Raw genomic sequence first — 25,417 nt, forward strand, 5'->3', positions numbered from 1 at the left:
CGAGCAGGACACTATGGGGCCTTCCTGGGACAGACCCCTCCCCCATAGCTTCTGCTTTAGTTCCTCTCTGAAGTACCCAGATAATTTGTGTCTGATGCATATTTCCTGAGTCTTTCAGATGCTAAAACCACTACCAAATGGAAGAAATTAACTACTTGATGATCAAGAGGCATTAGCTCCAGACCTTCTGGCACCTAAGGATTGATCACCATCAACCAATCAGAGAACTGTGCACAAGCTGAACCACATACCCTGGGACGCCCCTCCCTCACCTGGCCCTTACAAAGGCTTTGCTACAATCCTCTGGAGAGTCCTGGGTTTTTGAGCACGAGCTACCTATTCTTGATTCACCCTGCAATAAACCTTCCTCTGCTCCCAACTCAGACGTTTTCAGTATCATTTGGCCTCACTGTGCGTCAGGCACATGTACTTGCATTTGGTAACTTAAATAGTTTTATGAACAGCATATCCAATCTTGGGGGTATTTTCCAAGCTAAAACAGAATGAACCTCGCTAACAATTAAGCAGGCGTCCTCTGTGTTAGTTCACACCAGATCTCTGGGGGCACGTGTGCTGACTTCTTGCACTTGTAACTCTGGCACGTTCTCTGGGCGAGAGGCTGATGTACCTCCATCACTCAAGCTAAGGCCCAACACCAGGCACGCGGTACGTGCTCAAGGCTAATGGAAGAAAGGTTTGGACGCTTTAGGCTTCCAAGGGACAGAAAAGCAGCATGCCTGAAAAATAAGTTTTTCTGGATTCTAACCCGTGTTAATTCACTTTGAGGCAAAGGCAGATTTCGCCCCTCTACTGAGCCCCAGATTTTCTTTATCCCTCCCAAGGCTCCTGAATACACCTTAAAAGGAAGATGGAGCGTAAATCAGGCCAAGGAGTGGCTGCCATTCACTTGGGAGGCCTTGGTGCTTTCTGCCCTTTGTTCACCTGCTAATCTCTGCCAGCCCCGGGCCCGCGCTGTCCTGTGAAGCCGTGAGCCTGAGCTTTTAAGAGGAGGGCGCGGCGCGGTTGGGGGCGGGGGGGGGGGGGTGGTACTGAAAAGCGGCGGAACCAAAGGCGAGGAAGCGGCGCTGCCGGGGGGAAGGAGGAGCCGCGGGACCGGCAGGCCTAGTTCCGAGGCGGCGGCGGCGGCGGCGGCGGCGGGGTGGGATGGAGCCCCTGCGGGTCCTGGAGCTGTACAGCGGCATTGGGGGTATGCACCAGGCGCTGAGAGGTAAGAGGGCACAGGGCGCCTCCTCCCTCGCGCGTTGTTGGCGGTCAGAGCTCGGGCTCCTGGGAGGGGCGGAGCGGCGAGACACTAGGGGCGGAGACTGCAGGGGAAACTGTGTGTGTGTGTGTGTGTGTGTGTCTGTGTGTGTGTGTGTGTGTGTGTGTGTGCGCGCGCGGGGGGGGGGAGTTGCTCGGTTGTCATAGAAACCGTCGGCTCGGCGCCCCAGCCGCCCCTGCGGGCGGAGACTCCCTCCCTCCAGCCACGAGCCTGGTCCGAAGGGCGGGCGGGGCACCTGCCAGGACCCAGTTTGTGAGTCCAGATCCGCAAGGCTTGGATGTAAAGTCAAACCAAAACGGTACCGCCAAAGGGGGAGGGGTGAGCCCCCTGCCCTGTGCCAATCCCCAATTCGGTATGGCTGTCACCAGCGGCGTGGAAACTAGGTCCTCCACCCTCGAGGAGGTCACAGCGGGGGAGGGGAGGTCACTGGGCTGGGTTCTGCAGGTGAGGGACGAATCTTCAACGGGATAACGACAGTGCCACATAGAAGTTAGTGAACACTCAGCAGAACTGTAGGGGAAGCCTGGAGGAAAATCCCGGTCAGTTCTGATCATTGAAAAGAAACATCTTGTCTTGTTACTTCATGTCTGGGTACATTTAGGCGCCAGAAGCCCTGAGTTCAAACTTAGTTGCAGTGTGACCTTAACATTTTTGAGCCTGTTTCCTGGTTTCACAACGTGAAAAGTAATTCAGAGATGGAGAATTATGGGGATTAAAGAAAAAGTGGGTAAAACCTTTAATATTGCCTGGTACCTTGTAGCCACTCACAATATTATAAAATATTGTCAGGATTTTATGTATCTTTTCCATGTTGAGGTTTTAAAATTTCTTTGGTCCTAAGTTGGAACTGCAAGGTTTATTTTCAGTGACATTCACTCAAAAATATTTATTGAGCTCCTCTTATGTTCCAGGTACTGTGCTAGGCACTGGAGGTATAGAGTGACAAATAGATTTGGAACACACATGTTTATTCTTAAATTACTATGACAACCGCAAAACTGAAACTTACCTGCTTCCTTTTTTTTAGTACCAAAGATAACAAGAGACCAATACCGTAAGACACGGACAGTATGTAATGAGTTGAGCACATACATTTTCTGAGCATATATTATTGAATTTTGATTCTAGAAGTGGTTAGTGATTATTAAATTTTTCTTGCCTACCAATTATTTGATGGCTCTCTATGTTCAGTTCACATACCAAAATTTCCCAGTAGGAAAACAAAACAAAACTTTATTTGCTCTCTTAGTTAATTTTCTAGGATTGTATAATGTCAGCATTTTCTCCATATCTTGAAACCCCTTAATGAACATGATTTTAATGGTTATGTAGTGCTTTATCACAAGCTATAATTCAGCTACTCCTTAAGTGTTGAATGTTCGATATTTCCCCCCATTTTTTTGCAAGTATAAATGTGCTGCAATTAATTATTCAGCATAAACCTTGATTTTTCTCTTTAGTGTGTTTTCTAGAAGTCAAATTAATTAATAAAAGACTGTGTGCTAGGTACTAAGTCAAAAATTATGAGAATTTTTAAAGACTTTTGATAATGTAGCAAATTGCTTCTCAGAGGTTTCTGAGTGCCTCCTCAAACTACATATTCCTCAGGGTTTGTATTATCCATTTTTAACCTTTGTGAATTTGATAGGGGAAATTGTATAATTTTAATCTGCATCTTTTGGGGGGTTAATTAGTTAGATATTTTCCCTCGTACTAGCCAATGCAACCTGAATTTGTACACATATTTCTATTACTACTGCTACCATCTCGAATCTAAGCTATATCATCTTTCACTTAAATTATTAAAACTAGTTTCCCAGCTGCTTCCCTGCCTCCTTCCCAACTGCTTCCACTCTGCTTTCCTACTCCATCCTTTCTCCACATAGCAACAAAGTGATCTCTTACCCAGTAAACTGGATCGTGTCACTCTGCTTCAGTGGTTTCCCTCTGAGGTTAGAATCACAGCCCCCTCTTCTTAGTAGGCCTGTGAGATCTGGCTTTTGTCCACCTCTTCAACCTTATCTCTCCCCTGCTTCTCTTTTCCAGGCTTGCAGGTCTCCTTTCTCTGTGTTTCTCAAACTCTCTAAGTTCCTGTTATGTTCTGGCCTTTGCTTTTGCTGTTGTCTCCCCCCAGAGTGCTTTAACTGTAGACTTTTCCACTGCAGCTGCATTCCATCTTCCATGGCTTCGTTCAGAGGAGCCTGCCTTGACTGACCCTGTGATTCAGAGTAGCCTTCCTGCTGCCTCTCTACCTGGGCTCTCTCTCATCTTTTGGTTTGAGGTCGACGTACGTATTAGGGATATTGCGTCTTAATCACTCTGCACGCTTCTCTTCCAATGTTCATTTATTTTATTATTATTATTTTTGGGTTACGCGGGCCTCTCACTGTTGTGGCCTCTCCCGTTGCGGAGCACAGGCTCCGGACGCGCAGGCCCAGCGGCCGTGTCTCACGTGCCCAGCCACTCCGCGGCATGTGGGATCCTCCCGGACCGGGGCACGAACCCGCGTCCCCTGCATCGGCAGGCGGACTCTCAACCACTGCGCCACCAGGGAAGCCCCAATGTTCATTTATTTGATGTGCCAAAGTTTAAAATTTTTCTGTAATAAAATGCATTGCTGTTTTCCATGGGGTTTTTTATATAATAATACAAACTAATAACAATGCCGATTAACTGCAACAATTATGTCAGGCCCTGTTTTAAGTATGTAATAAGCTAGTTAATGGTAGAGGCAGTATTATAACCTAGGTCTCTCTTTGTTTTTTTAATTAAAAAAAGTTTTAAAATTTTTTGCCCACGTGGCATGTGGGATCTTAGTTGAAGCCAGAGTCTTAACCACTGGACCACCAGGGAAGTCCCTGTAACCTAGGTCTCTTAACCCGACCTCTTAACCATGCTATCTACGTTGCCATTTTTCTAGTTAGATCCACTAATTGAATCTATATCTTAAATAATAAGAAGCAGCCAACAGGAATAATACTGAATTTAAACTTTGGCAAATTCCCAGATAAGGTTTATGACTGAATTTTTTCTGCAGTAAAATATGCATAACAAAATGTGCCATTTTAACCATTTTTAAGTGTATTTGGTAGCCTAAGTACTACATTCACAGTGTTGTACAATCATCACTATTGTCTGTTTCCAGAACTTTTTCATCATCCCCAAAACAGAAACTCTATTCTCTAAATAACAACTCCCCATCTCCTCTCCCCCAGCCCCCGGTAACCACTATTCTGCTTTGTCTCTACCAATTTGTCTTTACTGGGTACCTTATATAACTGCAATATACAATATTTGTCCTTTTGTGTCTGGCTTATTTCACTTAGTGTGATGTTTTCAAGGTTCATGCATGTTGTAGTATGTATCAGTACTTCATTCCTTTTTATGGTTGAATAATTTTCCATTATATGCATATACCATATTTTGCTTATCCATTCATCTGTTGATGGACCCGTGGGTTGTTTCCACCCGTTGGCTATTGTGAATAATACTGCTGTGAACATTGGTTTATATGTGTGTATCTGAGTCCCTGTTTTTAGTTCTTTTGAATATATACCGAGGAGTAGAATTGCTGGATCATATGGTAGCTCTGTGTTTAACTTTTTGAAGAACCACTAAATTGTCTTCTTTAGTGGCCGCACAATTTTATATTCCCAAGGGCAATGCATGAAGTTTCCAATTTCTTTATTTCCACATTCTTGACTTGTTATTCCCTTTTTCTATTTTTTTTGATAATAGTCATCCTAATGGGTGTGAAAAAATATCCCATTGTGCTTTGATTTCCATTTTCCCTAATAACTAAGGAAGTTGAACATGTTTTCATGTGCTCACTCGCCATTTGTGTATCTTCTTTGGAGAAATGTCTAAGTCCTCTGCTCATCTTGGAATTGGGTCTTTTTTGTTGTTCTGTTGTGTGAGTTCTGTATATAGTCTGGATGTTGATCTTTTATGAGGTATATGATTTATAAATATTTCCTCTCACATAACTGAATTCTGGTAGTTATCAAAGGTATTTTTAATTTCTTTGGCAGCATGACAGATTTGCTTCAAACCCAATGGACCTTTTAATACATCAGTAAACATTTTTCATCCTTAGCTGTATATGCAGCATGCTATTGTATTGTTGCAGTAACTACATAGATGCTTCTGTATCTTCTAAGTTTCTTTTAACTTTATTTGATATCTGCATGTCCATGTGTTAACTTAGTCCTCGTTCTGTGGAATTTTTCTTTGTTCCTGTACCACCTCTAGCACAGAAGCACACTTGGACAGGTTTCTCTGTAGCAGACTATTGAGTTTATTGTTGAATTGGTATTCACTCTACCGTCACGTTGGTAAAAGCATAATTTGCTTAGTCCAAATTTTTGTATGATACAAAATTCGTAGTTGCAAACCACAGAATCCACTCTCTAGCTAACATCAGCAGAAAAAAAATTTTTAAAGGGCATTTGGAAGCCCACAGAATTTACAGGACACCCAACAAACAGGTTAAGAGAATGGGGGCACCACTCGAACCACATTCCGGGCACCGGCCCCACGAGTCCTCATACTGACATCACAGCTTCCTCCAGTAATGCTGGGGACTGGAGGTGAGAAGTGCTGTCACACTTTTGCCCTGAAAGGGGCATCTTTACCACCTGTCTTACCAAAAAAGATGAGTTTTCTCATTTGCTTTCTTACATTGCTATTTCTGAATTGAAGTTATGTGAGAATGCAGTTGGTTGGTGGCCATTAGATCCCATTGCCAGACTAAGAAAGCTGGGAGAGTGAGTTCTGACTTCAGTTTTGGGAAGAAGGGACTCGTAAAGTGGCAAAATTTTGAACAACAGGAAACGTAGGCAAAGATTCTAGATGGCCACAAGCATAGTAAATGTCATTGCATTCTTTAATACATATTTGCCCCTGTACAGGGACCACTTATTACCACTTTGATATTATTTATGCCTGCATAGCCTGTAGAGTTTTGGCTAGAGAATCTTCCAAGTGAAAACATTTTTCAGAAAGTAGTGGAAATAGTAGTTTCGTGAGTTAAATAGCAGTGGAACCTGCAAGGACACCTGCAGATATGAATGGTTAGCAAATAAGAATCTGCTTTTCTCATAAAATATAATGTCAGAGAAAGAGTAAAATGTGGTTTAAGGTGGTGAATAAAGGAAAGCTCTAGCTGATTACTATTGTATATCTAGTCAACTATTGGGACAGCCTTAAAAGCAAAACGTCTTGCCCTCCCAAATAATTTTGAAAGGTCTTTCAAGGTGTTGGTTTTGAGTTTTAGCCACATAACACCTATTCATATTTAGTAAGAGTTACCCAGCCTTAATATTTTCTGTTAAAAGGATAGGCCTGTCATACTTATTCATTTTCTGAATCTCTTTTGTCTTTATTTCTCAATGACTTATATTCCAACTTGGGATTCTACCAAACTACTTTGTGATTTGGTGTGCTTATAACTGAATGGGATAAGTACATTATGATGAAATGTAGAGCTGAATGTCACCAGGGGTAGTTTTGAAACACCAGTTGTAAGGGGCTGAAATTTGAACTGCTTAACTTTTTTTCTTTTATATTTATCCTTTGAGGTTGTAAAAATGTCCTCTTTATGCCTGTTTTCCCACAGTTATTCTTGTATGACTTACTGTCAGATTTAAAGTAAAGCACGGCAAAAATGTGTCCCGTTTAAAAATGTGTATCATTTGTTGTTTGGTATCTGTGGGAGTTACTAGATTGTTTTTTCTCTGAACTTGAAATACAAGGAAGAAATATGTAGAATGAATTTTTTTGTATTCAAAGAGGAGCATCCCAGCTTTCCATTGGATGACAGAATTACCTTTCTTTTATGTGATGAAAAATGAATGCATACTTCACTGCAGAGTATTTATTACAGTAAGTCCCCAACCTGCAAACCTTCAAAGGTGCAAGCTTGCATTCACATGTCCAATCAGGTAAGTTAGTTCACGTCTCTGGCGTACACTGTCACGTGCGTGCATCCTCTACAAGTGGCTGTGCGTTTGTGTGCTTTACTGTACAGGACTGTATAGAGTACAGTAGTACAGTATCTTTATTTCGGGCCCAGGATGTCTGGAAGCAAGTGTGGAAGCAAGCGTAAAAGCAGCGGCGTTGTAGCTGGTACTGCTAAGAAGCGCCGAGCAATAACAATGGAAACTGTACTGTAAGATTAAAAATGTTTTCTTTATTTTTTGTGTTTGTTTGTTATGTATTATTTGTGTGAAAAGTATTATAAACCTATTACAGTATGGTACCATATGGCCGATTGTGTTAGGTGGGTACGTAGGCTAACTTTGCTGGACTTATTAACAAATTAGACTTACAAATGTGCTCTCGGAATGGAACTCGTTCGTATGTAGCGGACTTACGGTACTATATTCCACACACCAAATTACTTCTCCCATGTTAATGAATAGATGACCAGTTTACTCTGTGTTAGGACGTATCTATTGGGTTTTTTAGGGAGCTCAATAAATAGTACCCCTCTTCTTAATTCTGAACAAAAACAGAAACAAAACAGAAGAATAAGGCAAATAGGAAATCAAAATCTATATGATTTTTATTACGAATAAAGGCTGAGTTGGAGCATGTAGCTTAGTGAGAAGAGGCCAATTGGGTCAGCTCATGTTCAACCAGAGAAATCGGCAGCTTACCTTCCGGGCACGGCTGGAGAAGTAAGCAGAATGTGTGTTCCCTGTGGGTAGTGCATTCCCAAGAGGAGGGGGGTTCTGAGCAGCCCTGGCCAGTTTATTCTTCCCAAATTAGCCAGTTAGAGAAGTCAACTGAGAAGTCCACTGAAGAGAGCAAAAGGATAGGATAGGGGAGGAGTTTAGAGTGAATAGAAACCACTAACTTGGAGGACACAGCAGTAAATGCCTCCCATTTTACATTAACTTTGCCGACTGCTTTCAGGAATCCTTCAGGCATTATAGTTTTTTAAAATTTTGCAAATCATTCTTTTTAATATTTGGTACATAAACCCTTTCTGGCAGTCATTTGGTAGTGTCCAATCATTTGAAATTGGATAGCTTGTTTTTACAGCAGCTTGGTCTTAAGTCACTGTTATTTGTCTCCATGGGAGAGTAACAGTGGACAGTGTTTATGTAGGAGCGGCTCAAGGAGAGGCCTCTCATTAGGAGCGCAGTTCTGTTGTCAGAAGGGCTTCCTAGCTGTGTGGCCTTGGGGAAGAATGAAGCTTTCGGTGCCTCAGTGTCCTCTTCTATAAGAGGATAATAATAATACCTACCTCGAAGGGGATTATGAATGAATAAAAATAAAGCAGTAAATAGAGCTTGGAACACAGGAAGTGCTCAGTCAATGTGGGCCACTATTCTCAGAAGTCATAACGTTATAGAAAGTTATTACATGTTGTTAAAAATGGCCTTTAGAAGAAGCTGATTATGAAATGTTTGAAGTTGTCAGAGAGCTTTCAGACTAGATTTGAATTATACAGGCATAAGTCAGTGAAGGAAAGAATCATTTACAGCTACTATAGATGATACGGAATGAAAATGAAGAGTAAAAGAGAAGGGCATTGAAGAGAGTGGAATATTCCGTTTTGCCCTGTTGACTCCCTAGGAAGCTTACCTTCTCTACTAGAGAACAGATTTCCTAGCCTGGATCCACTTCATGTTCGTTTTCGTGGCACCTGTCCCAGTGTTTTCTGAAATACTCCGTGTGTTTCTTTGAGCGATAAAATTAATGCCATTATTTAGGAATAAGACAGGTCTGCCACATACTAGCGGTCTAAATATTGGAAAATTATTCAACTTTCTGGGCCCAGGTACCCTGTATGTGAGATGGATATAATACCTCCTCACAGGGTATTATGAATGTAAAATGAAACAGTTGATGAATGAAAAATAACGTGGGTACTCAGTAAATCTTAGTTCCTTTTCTTATTCCCACATTAATTGTAACTAGCTTTTTTCTCGTAGTTGTGTTGGATTCCCTTATTGATAAAGTTGGGATAACAATACTAACTTTATAGGCTTGTTAGGATTTAATGAAACAATGTATGCATAGAGCTAGTATGGTTCCTGGTACATAATATATAAATAGTACTGATGATGTTACTTAGGAAGTTGAACATTTTCATATGCTTGTTATTTGTATTAATTTTGTGGCTTGTGTATGTTTCCATTGGTATATTCTTTTTTATAATTGGCGTTTGTGGTTCAATTTTGTTATGATATTTTTACCAAGCAGGATTTTGAAAGATGATTGGGAGTTTTCCAGAGAATAAAAAAGGGAAAATATGTACCAGACAAAAGGAGAATTCTGTACAGACACACAGGCATGAAATAGCATGGTCTATGTGGATGCATACAAGTATTACGATATTATTGCAATATAAATGCTCCAAGACAGTAGAAGGTGTTTACAAGTTACCAAATCATGAAATGCCATGTATAACCTGATAAGGTGCTTGGATTTTTATCTTCTAAGTCTGATTAGTGAAGGAAGGTTAATGAACCTGTTGGGGTTATGTTCTAGAAATTTTGCCCTATGACCACAGGAGGGGTGAGGCGATTAGAGGCAAGGTGGTCAGTTAGGAGGTGATTGTTGAGAGATGATGAGTGTAGGCAGAGCCAATAAATGGAGAAGACTTTTACTCACAAGATATACAATATCTGAAAGGCAGCAAAACCTGGTAGTTATTGGGATGTTAGGTACCCAGATTTCTGACTTGGATGATTTAACAGATGGTACAGTCAAGGTTGGGGAGAAATAATAGGTTCCATTTCAGAGTTACATAGTTTGAGTTTTCCTTGGGACTCATGGAAATTGTGCATTTTGGGCTGAGGGAGAGAGGACTGGAGACGGGGATTTATTTCTCTGTATATGCGAGTGTACAGAGAAGAGGACCAACAAGATGGAACACCGAGGGTGCTGTTTTTTTTGTGGCTTGGCAGATAAATACAGGAAGTTCCCTACATACGAACGAGTTCGGTTCCTAGAGCATGTTCGTTAAATCCAACAAAGGTAGCCTAGGTACCGAACTAACACAATCGGCTATATAGTACTATAATAGGTTTATAATACTTTTCACACAAATAATACATAAAGAACAAACGCAAAAGATAAAGAAAACATTTTTAATCTTACAGTACAGTTTCCATTGTTATCGCTTGGCGCTTCCTAGCAGTATCAGCTACATCACCTCTACTTTTACGCTTGCTTCCGGACATCCTGGGCTTGAAATAAAGATACTGTACTACTGTACTCTATACAGTACTGTAAAGTACACAAAAGCACAGCCACTTGTAGAGGACGCACGCGCGTGACAGTGTACGCCGGACATGTGAACTAACTTATGTGATCGGACATGGGAACGCACATTCACATGTTTGAAGGTTCGCAACTTGAGGATTTGTATGTAGGGGACTTACTGTAATAGTCAAGGAGAGAAACTGAGCAGGAAAACTAGAGAGCAAGAAGTAGAACCAAGAGAACATTGTGCCATGAAAATAGAGAGAGGAGGGGATCTAAGGACTGATCGGATAATACCAGCCAAGCGAAATAAGGATTAAAATGAGTTCTTGGATTAGTTGCCACTTCCTGGCTGATATCCTATGCACCAGTCTTCTGAGGAATTAATCGGTGTGCCTTGATGGTTAAGTAAGTTCAGAAAACTTCTCATGACTTTGGCCCTTGAATCATTCTCAGGACGCATTAATGTATCCCAGATGTTGAGAAGCCCTGCAAAAAAGACGCTGTTTGGCTTAAAACAGCACTTCCTCACACATATGAGCGGGGTGTGCTTTTTTTTTTTTTTTAGCGAAAAAGGGGAGCACCGTTAGCACCCTGTGTAATGGCGTTCCTCAGCTGTCTTGGGAAATGCCTGATGGGCAACAAGAGGGCCCCGATGCGGGGAGATGCCGGTGAATGAGAAGGGCTAGGGCTGTCTGATTATATCGACAGCTTTGACTAAGTCTAAAGTAAGCCTCTCTGTAGTTTTTCTACGTGGCGGGATGTATTAGTGTTCCCGTTATCCCCGTTTTGTTCTAAAGATGTGCGAAACTGAGCTCCTGTTCTCCTTACTCCTCCCAAACGTGCCGCCCTTGCGGCCTTCCTCATCCCAGTGACAGGCATCCCCCTTCTTCCAGGGGCCCAGCCCTAGGTCTTGGAGTCATCTCTGTGTCTTCTCTTTCACTCACATCAGCAAATTCCATAGGCTCTACGTTCAAGCCGTATTTATAATTCCGTCCTTCCTCTCCGTCTTCGCTTGTACCGCCCCATCTCTGTCCTGTTTCATCAGTCTCCTGGGCCCTGAGCTGCGTGTTCCGTGTCGCCCCCGAATCTCCCGCTCTTGCTTCCTCCGGAAACACTGCCGGGGGGTCGGGGCTTGGCTCTCATCCTCAGGTTGCTGTTTCTCGGCAGTGTCTGCACTCCGATGAAGCACCAGGCTGTGGACCTGGGATCTAGGTGCTCCAGCAGCTGTCTGGAGGGGTTGGATACCATGACTCTAAGTGGAGAGGAAGGGAGAGTCATACGTGTGAAACAGTAGGGGGGAAAAATACACACACACATACACACACACACACACACACACACATACACGCAATGCCTCTACCCCTCTTCCCTGCTTTGTTTTTCTCCGTAGCATCCTTTACCATCTGCCACATGCTATTTTGTTTATTGTTTGTTTATAGTCTTTCTCCCCACTGAGAATACGATATATATATATATTTTTAACATCTTTATTGGGGTATAATTGCTTTACAATAGTGTGTTAGTTTCTGCTTTATAACAAAGTGAATCAGCTATACATATACATATGTTCCCATATGTCTTCCCTCTTGCGTCTCCCTCCCTCCCACTCTCCCCATCCCACCCCTCCAGGCTGTCACAAAGCCCCGAGCTAATATCCCTGTGCCTTGTGGCTGCTTCCCCCTAGCTATCTACCTTACTACGTTTGTTAGTGTGTATATGTCCATGACTCTCTCTCGCCCTGTCAAAACTCACCCTTCCCCCTCCCCATATCCTCAAGTCCGTTTTCCAGTAGGTCTGCGTCTTTATTCCTGTCTTACCCCTAGGTTCTTCATGACATTTTTTTCCCTTAAATTCCATATATATGTGTTAGCATACGGTATTTGTCTTTTTCTTTCTGACTTACTTCACTCTGTATAACAGACTCTAGGTCTATCCATCTCATTACAAATAGCTCAATTTCATTTCTTTTTAAGGCTGAGTAATATTCCATTGTGTATATGTGCCACATCTTCTTTATCCATTCATCCGATGATGGGCGCTTAGGTTGTTTCCATCTCCGGGCTATTGTAAATAGAGCTGCAATGAACATTTTGGTACATGACTCTTTTAGAATTTTGGTTTTCTCAGGGTATATGCCCAGTAGTGGGATTGCTGGGTCATATGGTAATTCTATTTGTAGTTTTTTAAGGAACCTCCATACTGTTCTCCATAGTGGCTGAACCAATTCACATTCCCACCAGCAGTGCAAGAGTGTCCCCTTTTCTCCACACCCTCTCCAGCATTAATTGTTTCTAGATTTTTTGATGATGGCCATTCTGACTGGTGTGAGATGATATCTCATTGTAGTTTTGATTTGCATTTCTCTAATGATTAATGATGTTGAGCATTCTTTCATGTGTTTGTTGGCATTCTGTATATCTTCTTTGGAGAAATGTCTGTTTAGGTCTTCTGCCCATTTTTGGATGGGGTTGTTTGTTTTTTTCTTATTGAGCTGCATGAGCTGCTTGTAAATTTTGGAGATTAATCCTTTGTCAGTTGCTTCATTTGCAAATGTTTTCTCCCATTCTGAGGGTTGTCTTTTGGTCTTGATTATGGTTTCCTTTGCTGTGCAAAAGCTTTGAAGTTTCATTAGGTCCCATTTGTTTATTTTTGTTTTTATTTCCATTACTCTAGGAGGTGGGTCAGAAAGGATCTTGCTGTGATTTATGTCATAGAGTGTTCTTCCTATGTTTTCCTCTAAGAGTTTGATAGTTTCTGGCCTTACATTTAGGTCTTTAATCCATTTTGAGCTTATTTTTGTGTATGGTGTTAGGGAGTGATCTAATCTCATACTTTTCCATGTACCTGTCCAGTTTTCCCAGCACCATTTATTGAAGAGGCTGTCCTTTCTCCACTGTACATTCCTGCCTCCTTTATCAAAGATAAGGTGTCCATATGTGCGTGGGTTTATCTCTGGGCTTTCTATCCTGTTCCACTGATCTATCTTTCTGTTTTTGTGCCAGTACCATACTGTCTTGATTACTGTTGCTTTGTAGTATACCCCCCCCCAACTTTTCCCACTTGGTGTCCATATGTTTGTTCTCTAAATCTGTCTCTGTTTCTGCCTTGCAAACCCGTTCATCTGTACCATTTTTCTAGATTCCACATATATGTGTTAATATATGATATTTGTTTTTCTCTTTCTGACTTCACTCTGTATGACAGTCTCTAGGTCCATCCACATCTCTACAAATGATCCAATTTCATTCCTTTATATGGCTGAGTAATATTCCATTGTATATATGTATGACAGCTTCTTTATCCATTTGTCTGTTGATGGGCATTTAGGTTGCTTCTATGACCTGGCTATTGTAAATAGAGCTGCAGTGAACATTGGGGTGCATGTGTCTTTTTGAATTATGGTTTTCTCTGGGTATATGCCCAGTAGTGGGATTGCTGGGTCATATGGTAATTCTATTTTAGTTTTTTAAGGAACGTCCATACTGTTCTCCGTAGTGGCTGTATCAATTTACATTCACACCAACAGTGCAAGAGGGTTCCCTTTTCTCCACACCCTCTCCAGCATTTGTTGTTTGTAGATTTTCTGATGATGCCCATTCTAACTGGTGTGAGCTGATACCTCATTGTAGTTTTGATTTTCATTTCTCTAATAATTAGTGATGTTGAGCAGCTTTTCATGTGCCTCTTGGCCCTCTGTATGTCTTCTTTGAAGAAATGTCTATTTAGGTCTTCTGCCCATTTTTTGATTGGGTTGTTTTTTTTTTTAATATTGAGCTGCATGAACTGTTTATATATTTTGGAGGTTAATCCTTTGTCCATTGATTCGTTTGCAAATATTTTTTTCCCATTCTGAGGTTGTCTTTTTGTCTTGTTTATAGTTTCTTTTGCTGTGCAAAAGCTTTTAAGTTTCATTAGGTCCCATTTGTTTATTTTTGTTTTTAACTTCCATTGCTCTAGGAGGTGGGTCAAAAAAGATCTTGCTGTGATTTATGTCAAAGAGTGTTCTTACTATGTTTTCCTCTAAGAGGTTTATAGTGTCTGGTCTTACATTTAGGTCTTTAATCCATTTTGAGTTTATTTTTGTGTATAGTGTTAGGGAGTGTTCTAATTTCATTCTTTGACATGTAGTTGTCCAGTTTTCACAGCACCGCTTAATGAAGAGACTTGTCTTTTCTCCATTGTATATCCTTGCCTCCTTTCTCATAGATTGGATGACGATAGGTGCGTGAGTTATCTCTGGGCTTTCTATCCTGTTCTGTTGATCTATATTTCTGTTTTTGTGCCAGTACTATACTGTCTTGATTACTGTAGCTTTGTAGTATAGTCTGAAGTCAGGGAGTCTGATTCCTCCAGCTCTGTTTTTTTTTCCTTAAGATTGCTTTGGCTATTCAGGGTCTTTTGTGTCTCCATACAAATTTTAAGGTTTTTTTTGTTCCAGTTCTGTAAAAAAATGCTATTGGTAATTTGATAGGGATTGCATTGAATCTGTAGATTGCTTTGGGTAGGATAGTCATTTGCACATTATTGATTTTTCCAGTCGAAGAACATGGTATGTCTCTCCATCTGTTTATATCATCGTTGATTTCTTTCATCAGTGTCTTACAGTATTCTGAGTACAGGTCTTTTACCTCCTTAGGTAAGTTTATTCCTAGGTAATTTATTCTTTTTGTTGCAGCAGTGGTGAATGGGATTGTTTCCTTCATTTCTCTTTCTGATCTTTCTTTGTTAGTGTATAGGAATGCAAGAGATTTCTGTGCATTAATTTTGTATACTGCAACTTTACCAAATTCATTGATTAGCTTTAGTAGTTTTCTGGTAGTATCTTTAGGATTCTCTATGTATAGTATCATGTCATCTGCAAACAGTGACAGTTTTACTTCTTCATTTCCAATTTAGATTCCTTTTATTTCTTTTTCTTCTCTGATTGCCATGGCTGGGACTTCCAAAACTATGTTGAATAATAGTGGCGAGAGTGGACGTCCTTGTCTTGTTCCCGATCTTAGAGGAAATGCTTTCAGTTTTTCACCATTGAGAATGATGTTTGCTGTGGGTTTGTCATATATGGCCTTTATTATGTTGAGGTAGGTTCCCTCTATGCCAACTTTCTGGAGTGTTTTTGTCATAAATGGGTGTTGAATTTTGTCAAAAGCTTTTTCTGCATCTATTGAGATGATCATATGGCTTTTATTCTTCAATTTGTTAATATGGTGTATCACATCGATTGACTTGCATATATGGAAGAATCCTTGCATCCCTGGGATAAATCCCACTTGATCATGAGGTATGATCCTTTTAATGTGTTGTTGGATTCTGTTTGCTAGTATTTTGTTGAGAATTTTTGCATCTATATTCATCAGTGATATTGGTCTCTAATTTTCTTTTTTTTGTAGTACCTTTGTCTGGTTTTGGTATCAGGGTGATGGCAGCCTCATAGAATGAGTTTGGGAGTGTTCCTTCCTCTGCAGCTTTTTGGAAGAGTTTGAGAAGGATGGGTGTTAGCTCTTCTTTAAATGTTTGATAGAATTCACCTGTGAAGCCATCTGTTCCTGGACTTTTGTTTGTTGGAAGATTTTTAATCACACTTTCAATGTCATTACTTGTGATTGGCCTGTTCATGTTTTCTGTTTCTTCCTGGTTCAGTGTTGGAAGGTTATACCTTTCTAAGAATGTGTTCATTTCTTCCAGGTTGTCCATTTTATTGGCATAGAGTCACTTGTAGTAGTCTCTTATGATGCTTTGTATTTCTGTGGTGTCTGTTGTAATTTCTCCTTTTTCATTTCTAATTTTATTGATTTGAGTCCTCTCCCTCTTTTTCTTGATCAGTCTGGCTAAAGGTTTATCAATTTTGTTTACCTTCTCAAATAAACAGCTTTTAGTTTTATTGATCTTTGCTTTTGTTTTCTTTGTTTCTATTTCATTTATTTCTGCTCTGATCTTTATGATTTGTTTCCTTCTACTAACTTTGGGTTTTGTTTGTTCTTCTTTCTCTAGTTCCTTTAGGTGTAAGGTTAGATTTTTTATTTGAGATTTTTCTTGTTTGCTGAGGTAGGATTGTATTGCTATAAACTTCCCTCATAGAACTGCTTTTGTTGCATCCCATAGGTTTTGGATTGTCATGTTTTCATTGTCATTTGTCTCTAGGTATTTTTTGATTTCCTCTTTGATTTCTTCCGTGATCTCTTGGTTATTTAGTAACATATTGTTTAGCCTCCATGTGTTCATGTTTTTTATGTTTTTCACCTGTAATTTATTTCTAATCTCATAGCACTGTTGTTGGAAAAGATGCATGATATGATTTCAGTTTTCTTAAATTTACCAAGGCTTGATTTGTGACCCAAGATGTGATCTGTCCTGGAGAATGTTCCGTGTGCACTTGAGAAGAAAGTGTAATATTGCTGTTTTTAGATGGAATGTCCTATAAATATCAATTAAATCTGTTTGGTCTATTGTATCATTTAAAGCTTGTGTTTCCTTATTAATTTTTTGTCTGGATGATCTGTCCATTGGTGTAAGTGAGGTGTTAAAGTCCTCCACTATTATTGTGTTACTGTTGATTTCCTCTTTTATGGCTATTAGCATTTGCCTTATGTATTGAGGCGCTTCTATGTTGGGTGCATATATATTTATAATTGTTATATCTTCTTCTTGGATTGATCTCTTGATCATTATGTAGTGTCCTTCGTTGTCTCTTGTAACATTCTTTATTTTAAAGTCTATTTTATCTGATGAGGATTGCTACTCCAGCTTTCTTTTAATTTCCATTTGCATGGAATATCTTTTTCCATCCCCTCACTTTCAGTCTGTATGTGTCCCTAGGTCTGAAGTGGGTCCTTGTAGACAACATATATACGGGTTTTGTTTTTGTATCCACTCAGCGAACCTGTGTCTTTTGGTTGGAATATTTAATCCATTCACATTTCAGGTAATTATCAATATATATGTTCCTATTACCATTTTATTAATTGTTTTGGGTTTGTTTTTGTAGGTCGTTTTCTTCCCTTGTGTTTCCCCACTTACAGAAGTTCCTTTAGCGTTTGCTGTAAAGCTGGTTTGGTGGTGCTGAATTCTGTTAGCTTTTGCTTGTCTGTAAAGCTTTTGATTTCTCCATGGAATCTGAATGAGATCCTTGCCAGGTAGAGTAATCTTGGTTGTAGGTTCTTCCCTTCCATCACTTTAAATCTATCATGCCACTCTCTTCTGGCTTGTAGAGTTTCTGCTGAGAAATCAGCTGTTAACCTTATGGGAGTTCCCCTGTATGTTATTTGTCATTTTTCCTTTGTTGCTTTCAGTAATTTTTCTTTGTCTTTAATTTTTGTCAATTTGATTGCTACGTGTCTCGGTGTTTCTCTTCGGGTTTATCCTGCCTGGGACTCTCTGCACTTCCTGGACTTGGGTGGCTATTTCCTTTCCTACGTTAGGGAAGTTTTTGACTATAATCTCTTCAAATATTTTCTCGGGTCCTTTTTCTCTCTCTTCTTCTGGGACCCCTATAATGCAAATGTTGGTGAGCTTAATGTTGTCCCAGAGGTCTCTTAGGCTGTCTTCAATTCTTTTCATTCTTTTTTCTTTATTCTGTTCTGTAGCAGTGAATTCCACCATTCTGTCTTCCAGGTCACTTATCCATTCTTCTGCCTCAGTTATTCTTTTTTTAAAATTTTTAACATTTATTTATTTATTTTTGGGTATGTTGGGTCTTTGTTGCTGCATGTGGGCTTTCTCTAGTTGCGGCGAACGGGGGCTACCTACTCTTCATTGCGGTGCGCAGGCTTCTCATTGAGGTGGCTTCTCTTGTTGTGGAGTATTGGCTCTAAGTGCACAGGCTTCAGTAGTCATGGCACACGGGCTCAGTAGTTGTGGCTCGCAGGCTCTAGAGCACAGGCTCAGTAGTTGTGGCGCATGAGCTTCGTTGCTCTGTGGCATGTGGGATCTTCCCGGACCAGGACTTGAACCTGTGTCCCCTGCGTTGGCAGGTGGATTCTTAACCACTGTGCCACCAGGGAGGTCCCTGCCTCAATTATTCTGCTATTGATCCCTTCTAGTGTAGTTTTCATTTCAGTTACTGTATTGTTCATCTCTGTTTGTTTGTTCTTTAATTCTTCTAGGTCTTTGTTAAACATTTCTTGCATCTTCTCAATCTTTGCCTCTATTCTTTTTCTGAGGTCCTGGATCATCGTCACTATCATTATTCTCAATTCTGTTTCTGGAAGGCTGCCTATCTCCACTTCATTTTGTTGTTTTTCTGGGGTTTTATCTTGGTCATTCATCTGGTACATAGCCCTGTGCCTTTTCATTTTGTCTATCTTTCTGTGACTGTGGTTTTCATTCCACAGGCTGAAGAATTGTAGTTCTTCTTGCTTCTGCTCTCTGCCTTCTGGTGGATGAGGCTATCTAAGAGGCTTGTGAAAGCTTCCTGATGGGAGGGACTGGTGGTGGGTAGAGCTGGGTGTTGCTCTGGTGGGCAGAGCTCAGTAAAACTTTAATATGCTTGTCTGTTGATGGGTGGGGCTGGGTGGGGCTGGGTTCCCTACCTGTTGGTGGTTTGGCCTGAGGCGGCCCAGCACTGGAGCCTACCTGGCTCTTTCGTGGGGCAAATGGTGGACTCTGGGGGGGCTCACACCAAGGAGTACTTCCCAGAGTAGTACTTGTCCCCACGGTGAGCCACAGGCACCCCTGCCTCTGCAGGAGACCCTCTAACACTAGCAGGTAGGTCTGGTTTAGTTTCCTATGGGGTCACTACTTCTTCCCCCTGTGTCCTGGTGCACACATTACTTTGTGTATGCCCTCCAAGAGTGGAGTCTCTGTTTCCCCCAGTCCTGTTGAAGTCCTGCAGTCAAATCCCGCTAGCCTTCAAAGTCTGATTCTCTGGGAATTGCTCCTCCCGTTGCCAGACCCCCAGGTTGGGAAGCCTGATGTGGGGCTCAGAACCTTCATTCCAGTGGGTGGACTTCTGTGGTGTAATTGTTCTGCAGTTTGTAAGTCGTCCACCCAGTGGTTATGCGATTTCATTTTATTGTGGTTGCGCCCCTCCTACCGTCTCATTGTGGCTTCTCCTTTGTCTGTGGATGTGGGGTATCTTTTCTGGTGATTCCAGTGTCTTCCTGTCAATGATTGCTCAGCTGTTAGTTGTGATTCCAGTGCTCTTGCAAGAGGGGGTGAGCGCACATTCTTCTACTACGCCATCTTGAACCAATCTCCATTTTCCGTGACATTTCTAGCATTTCACCTAGAAGTCTCTCTTGACATAATTAAATCTGCTAAATTTTAGTTTAGATCTCATATAAATGGGAGTATGATACCCTTTAAACTTTCCTTGTAGATCTGATCTGACAATCCTTTAAAATCATTTATGTTGCATTTCTTTTTTCTATTTTTAAAAATTTTTATTTATTTATTTATTTATTTATGGCTGTGTTGGGTCTTCGTTTCTGTGTGAGGGCTTTCTCTAGTTGAGGCAAGCAGGGGCCACTCTTCATTGCGGTGTGTGGGCCTTTCACTATCGCGGCCTCTCCTGTTGCGGAGCACAGGCTCCAGACGTGCAGGCTCAGTAGTTGTGGCTCACGGGCCTAGTTGCTCCTCAGCCTGTGGGATCTTCCCAGACCAGGGCTCGAACCCGTGCCCCCTGCATTGGTAGGCAGATTCTCAACCACTGCACCGCCAGGGAAGCCCCCAGTGTTGCATTTCTCTAACTGGAATGTCTTAGTATCTATGCTTCTTGTTGATAAATATGCAGTCCAGAATAATAACTGAAATACCATGAATAAAATCCAGGTAAAGCAATAGATCAAAGTGTTGAAAACCCATCCTCTCCTTCTACTTCCCCAGAAGATCCTATGGATCCCATTTCCCCAATTCTCTCTCCCCTTTGAGAATTACCACTCCTGGATCAGTTAAGTGACAGAGCTCACTTAGGCAAAAATCTGTTGAATTATATTTTTTTGGTTATTTTTAGTTAAACATTTTCAAAATCTGTGTGTACAGCTTAACAAAGATTTTTGGAGGCTATAGATTTAAAGTGTACAGTAAGAAATATCAAAGCAACTTGTCTTTGGAGCTCAATTTAAGATTTTGATAGCATTGAAAGGCTTGATTTTAAGAGTGTTATTTATAAGTTCAACTTTTTCCTTGGTTACACACTCATACCCCAAAACAATCTGTTTTGAAAAGGCAGGTTGAATTAGTGTCAGTAAGGGCTTAGTACGTTTATTTTTCGTCATGGAAATAACTTATTAGGTCATGCGGTAGATCCTATTTTATAACACTCTAAAATATGTGCAAACAGTGCACTTGTTTATTGACTTTAAAAATCTATTGTTTCCTGAGAAAGAATTTTCGGTTCATCAGTTCTTTCATCACCACATAAAACACTCATTTGGCAGTTGAGTTTTATCAGTTTTTATGTCTTCCAGGCACTTAATACGAGAACATAAAATTAATTATTGACTATAGTAGAGATCTGGCACATCCCTGTGGATTTTCAGTCATCCCGAAAAAGGAGAAAAATCACATCAGCCAACTCCAGGCAATCCCAGCTTGCTGTATATATAACAGAAAGACAAGCACCATGCTAATTGCAGCATGTCTTACTTAGCAGAACAGTAGCATGGCTCAGTGAAGTTATTTAATTCTGAGCTCTCTTACAATGATTAGTAGTTGTATAGTTCTTGACCTGGATTATAAGGTTTGTGATTTTGCAAATTGATCCTTATATACTAATTTTTTGTAGTTTGTTTAAAAACCTTGATTTATGTTTCAAGCTCCCTCTGATGCCTTTGACAGAGATATAATTTAGAACTTAAATTGACTTTATACAAAGGCAAGTAAACTAGTTATTGAATTTAAACTCACTTAGGGGCAGCTGCCTATGATATTACTAACTGGACCTTGAAGTTCCAGTGACCTACATACAAGGCAGCAGGGTACCCAGAAGATAACTGATCCTAGCCCAGGGTCTCGAGCCTAGCTAGTAGTATACATGAAGTAAATATTTACTTAGACACATTCGTCCCCTGTTTTCTCTCTGGCATTATCTTTTGTAGGCCTCAGTGTAGGGTTGTGATTGTTTCCTGAATGTGTGTGAGCTTCCCTCCTTGCCCCATCTTCTGAGATCTGGGTTTTATTTCCAGGTGCCTGCTGCATGAAGCCTAGCTCCTCACATCCTAATATTTTTCTTTTTCATTTTTTGATATTTGGGCTGCCTAATTTAACTATGAACAGAAATGGTTATTAAAGAAATAGCTATTTGGAGTTACTATGTAATTTTGTAACATTTTCTCTGATGATTTTCCTAAGATGTCTCAAATACTTTTATTTTAAAAACTCTTCACATTTTCTACTGATTTGGGACAGGGTTTACACATAATTGGGTTTGTATGTGTTTGGGGAAGAAGTGCAAAGAGGGTGATAATTGCAAAATATAACAGCAGCTACGTTTACATGGTTGAAATTTTGACTGCCATTTAAAGACTATGACAAAATTTTCTGAATCTGAAAGCGTTATGAAAAAATACCTTTCTTTAGCAGCAAGACAGATGGGCAGTGAAGGAAGACATGCCCTTGTAATTATTTCTCTTGCTCTTCTCACCTTCTCTCTGTCAAAATATTTAATTTTTAGTCTGTGAGCTTTTTACGTTTGGACACCAATTAATTTTTCATCTCCTTTAAAAACTTACCTAAACTTTCAACAGGTGAATTTTGTGATATGTGAGTTGCATGTCAATAAAGCTATTTGAAAACAAAACAAAACAACCTTACCTGAAACTTACCAAAACTTACCTAAAAGCATTTTCAGTGGTATTGGGAAGCAGCATTGTGTTCACGTTAGAAGTTGAAGAACAAATGTTAGTTAATTTATTTATAAATTTCCAAGTGATGGGGCTTTTTTATTTTTTTATTTTTTTTTTGCGGTACGCGGACCTCTCACTGTTGTGGCCTCTCCTGTTGAGGAGCCCAGGCTCCGGACGCGCAGGCTCAGCAGCCATGGCTCATGGTCCCAGCCGCTCCGCGGCACGTGGGATCTTCCCAGACCGGGGCATGAGCCCGTGTCCCCTGCATCGGCAGGCGGACTCCCAACCACTGCGCCACAGGCGGACTCTCAACCACTGCGCCACCAGGGAAGCCCAGTGTTGTGGCTTTTAAGAATATATAGTAAGTCCCCTACATACGAACCTTCAAGGTGCGAACTTTCAAAGATGTGAACGTGTGTTCTCATGTCGAATCCCATAAGTTAGTTCACGTGTCTGGTGTACACTGCCACATGCGTGCATCCTCTACAAGTGGTTCTGCTTATGTGTACTTTACTGTACAGTACTGTATAGAGTGCAGTAGTACAGTATCTTTATTTCAAGCTGAGGATGTCCTGAAGCAAGTGTAAAAGCAGCAGTGATGTAGCTGGTACTGCCAAGAGGCACCAAGCAACAACAATGGAAACTGTACTGTAAGATTAAAAATGTTTTCTTTAGTTTTTGCACTTGTTTGTTTGTTATGTATTATTTGTGTGAAAAGTATTATAGTACAGTACCTATCACAGTACAGTACTATACAGCCGATTGTGCTAGTTGGGTACTTAGGCTAACTTTGCTGGACTTACGAACAAATTGGACTTATGAAAGTGCTCTCAGAATGGAACTCGTTGGTATGTAGGGAACTTACTGTCCTTCACTTTTCTGTTTTTGGTTTGTTTTAATTTAGGAAAACTTTCCATTCGACTCATAAATGTGTATCTTAATGGAGGAAGGAAAGAAAATATGAGATAATGACTAAAATATTTAAATCTTATTTTCAGCATGAGAATGCTGTTGAGAGAGATGAACCAGAGGCACGTAAATATTCTACTTCACGCCTAGCTCCTCCTGGCTTTGTTGTCCACTGACAACCTGAGATCTGACCAGATAATTGAGGAAGTGAGGAAATGTACTACAAAATTCTGTTTTTTTGACTTCTCTCTATGATGAACAAATTGTTGTTAAGGACTTTACCTTTTAAGTTATTCCACTTATCATTACAGAAAGCTGTATACCTGCACAAGTGGTGGCTGCCATTGATATAAACACTGTCGCTAATGAAGTATACAAGTATAATTTTCCTCACACACAGTTACTGGCCAAGACAATTGAAGTGAGTAACAATATTGTTTTAATAAGTCTATATATAGCAAGGAAAATATAATTGAATACTGTAAGATACTGGTTTCTGGTGTCTTCATTTGAAGATAAGTCATATATGAATGAAAAAGTTTAGGAGAAGGGAATTAAATTAACATTTTTTATTCTGTCAGAAGATAGCTTGTTATTTTTTGCCTTTTTTTAAATTTCTAGCTTTAGAAAAAGACGATCAATATTTTGGTCTCTGAGAGAAAGAATTGAAATGTAAGAATATGCTTGACTTCTAAATTCTTTGTTCTGTAATGATATTAAACTTTACTTAATTCTTTATTTTTAAGCATTACTCATGTGTAATATATATATAGCAGGAGTGAAAAAAAGAGAGTAAAAAAAGTGATTGGATATTACTTGTTGAATGCTTCTTGTTGAAGCCCATCAAAGTTAAAGATACCGTTTTGCCTGTGATGAACTCAGCAGAAGTGTTTAACACTTTTGTTATTTTTAAAATAATATGAAATTGTGTTTTTCTCCCAATTTCATGTCGTAAAAAATTTTACACACAAATTTCTCATGAAGCCATAATTTACATACAATAAACTGCCCTCATTGTAAGTGTGTAGTTTGAGTTTTGACCAATATATACTGTGTAACCACAATCGAGACTTAAAACATCTATCCATTAAGGAACACCCTAAAATGTTCCTTAATGCCTCGTTTTACTCAGTCTCTGACCCCAACCCCAGGCAACCGTTGATCTGCTTTCAGTCATTACAGATTAAATTTTCCAGTTCTAGTCATATCCTAAATAGAATCTTGAGTGTAATTTTTTTGAGTATGACTTCTCTTGTTTAGTGTAATGTTTTTTTGCATTTACCCACATTGTTGTTATCTATAAGTAGTTGGCTCATCATTATTGTTCAGTGATATTCTGTACAGTGGAATATTTCATACTACAAAATGTATATCCATTCACACGATGTTTGACATTTAGATTGTTTCCAGTTTTTGACTGTTATAAAAAAGTTGCTATGAATATTCATGTACAACTTTTTGTGTGGACTTTGTTTTTACTTCTTGTGGATATATACCTGGGAGTAGAATTGCTGTATCATACGGCAAATTTCTTTAACTTTATGAGAAAATGCCAACTGTTTTCCATAATGTTCATACCATTTTACAGTCACACAATCAATGTTTAAGTGTTTCAGTTGTTTCACATCCCTACCAACAATTGCTGTTGTCAGTATTTTAGATATTAGCCGCTTTTGCGAGCATACAGTGGTATTGTGATTTTAATTTGCATTTCCCTGGTGACTAATAATGTTGAGTATTTTCTTCATGTGCTTATTATCCATTCTATGTTTTTCGTGATGAAATTTCTTTCCCAGTTTTTATTTGGTATGTTTGTGCTATTATCATTTAGTTTTAAGAGTTGTTTAAGTTTTCTGGATTCAAGTTGTTTGTCAGAAATATGTATGACAAATATTTTGTCCAAATCTGTAACTTGTCTTTTCATTTCCTTAACTGTGTTCATCAAAGTGCAGAAGTTACTTATCTTTTTATTTTTTTTATGGGACACTTTTTTTTGTGTCCTAAGAAATCTTTGTTTACCCCATTTTTTTCCCTGTTTTCTTCTAGAAGTTTTATAATTTGAGCTTTTACATTTAGGTTTATGACCCAGTTAAAGTTACTTTTTGTGTGTAGTCTGAGGTAGAGGTCATTTTTTTTCCTAAGTGCATATAAAACTGGTTATTATAGCTTTATAATATGTATTGAATTCAGGCAACGTAAGTTCTCAAACTTCTGATTTTCT

The 25,417-nt window shown here is 39.9% G+C and overlaps 1 protein-coding gene across 1 annotated transcript in view; it reads left to right on the plus strand.

Moving 5' to 3' along the window:
• The first annotated feature begins 1,104 nt into the window (after positions 1 to 1,104).
• Positions 1,105 to 25,417, plus strand: part of TRDMT1 (tRNA aspartic acid methyltransferase 1) — a 49,264-nt gene continuing 24,951 nt past the window's right edge. The window contains 2 exon segments of the mRNA XM_032623683.1: positions 1,105 to 1,228; positions 23,508 to 23,617. Coding sequence (XP_032479574.1) covers positions 1,165 to 1,228; positions 23,508 to 23,617 — 174 coding nt within the window. The 5' untranslated portion in view covers positions 1,105 to 1,164.

This window comes from Phocoena sinus, chromosome 2 (assembly GCF_008692025.1).
Source record: "Phocoena sinus isolate mPhoSin1 chromosome 2, mPhoSin1.pri, whole genome shotgun sequence".
Taxonomy (NCBI): domain Eukaryota; kingdom Metazoa; phylum Chordata; class Mammalia; order Artiodactyla; family Phocoenidae; genus Phocoena; species Phocoena sinus.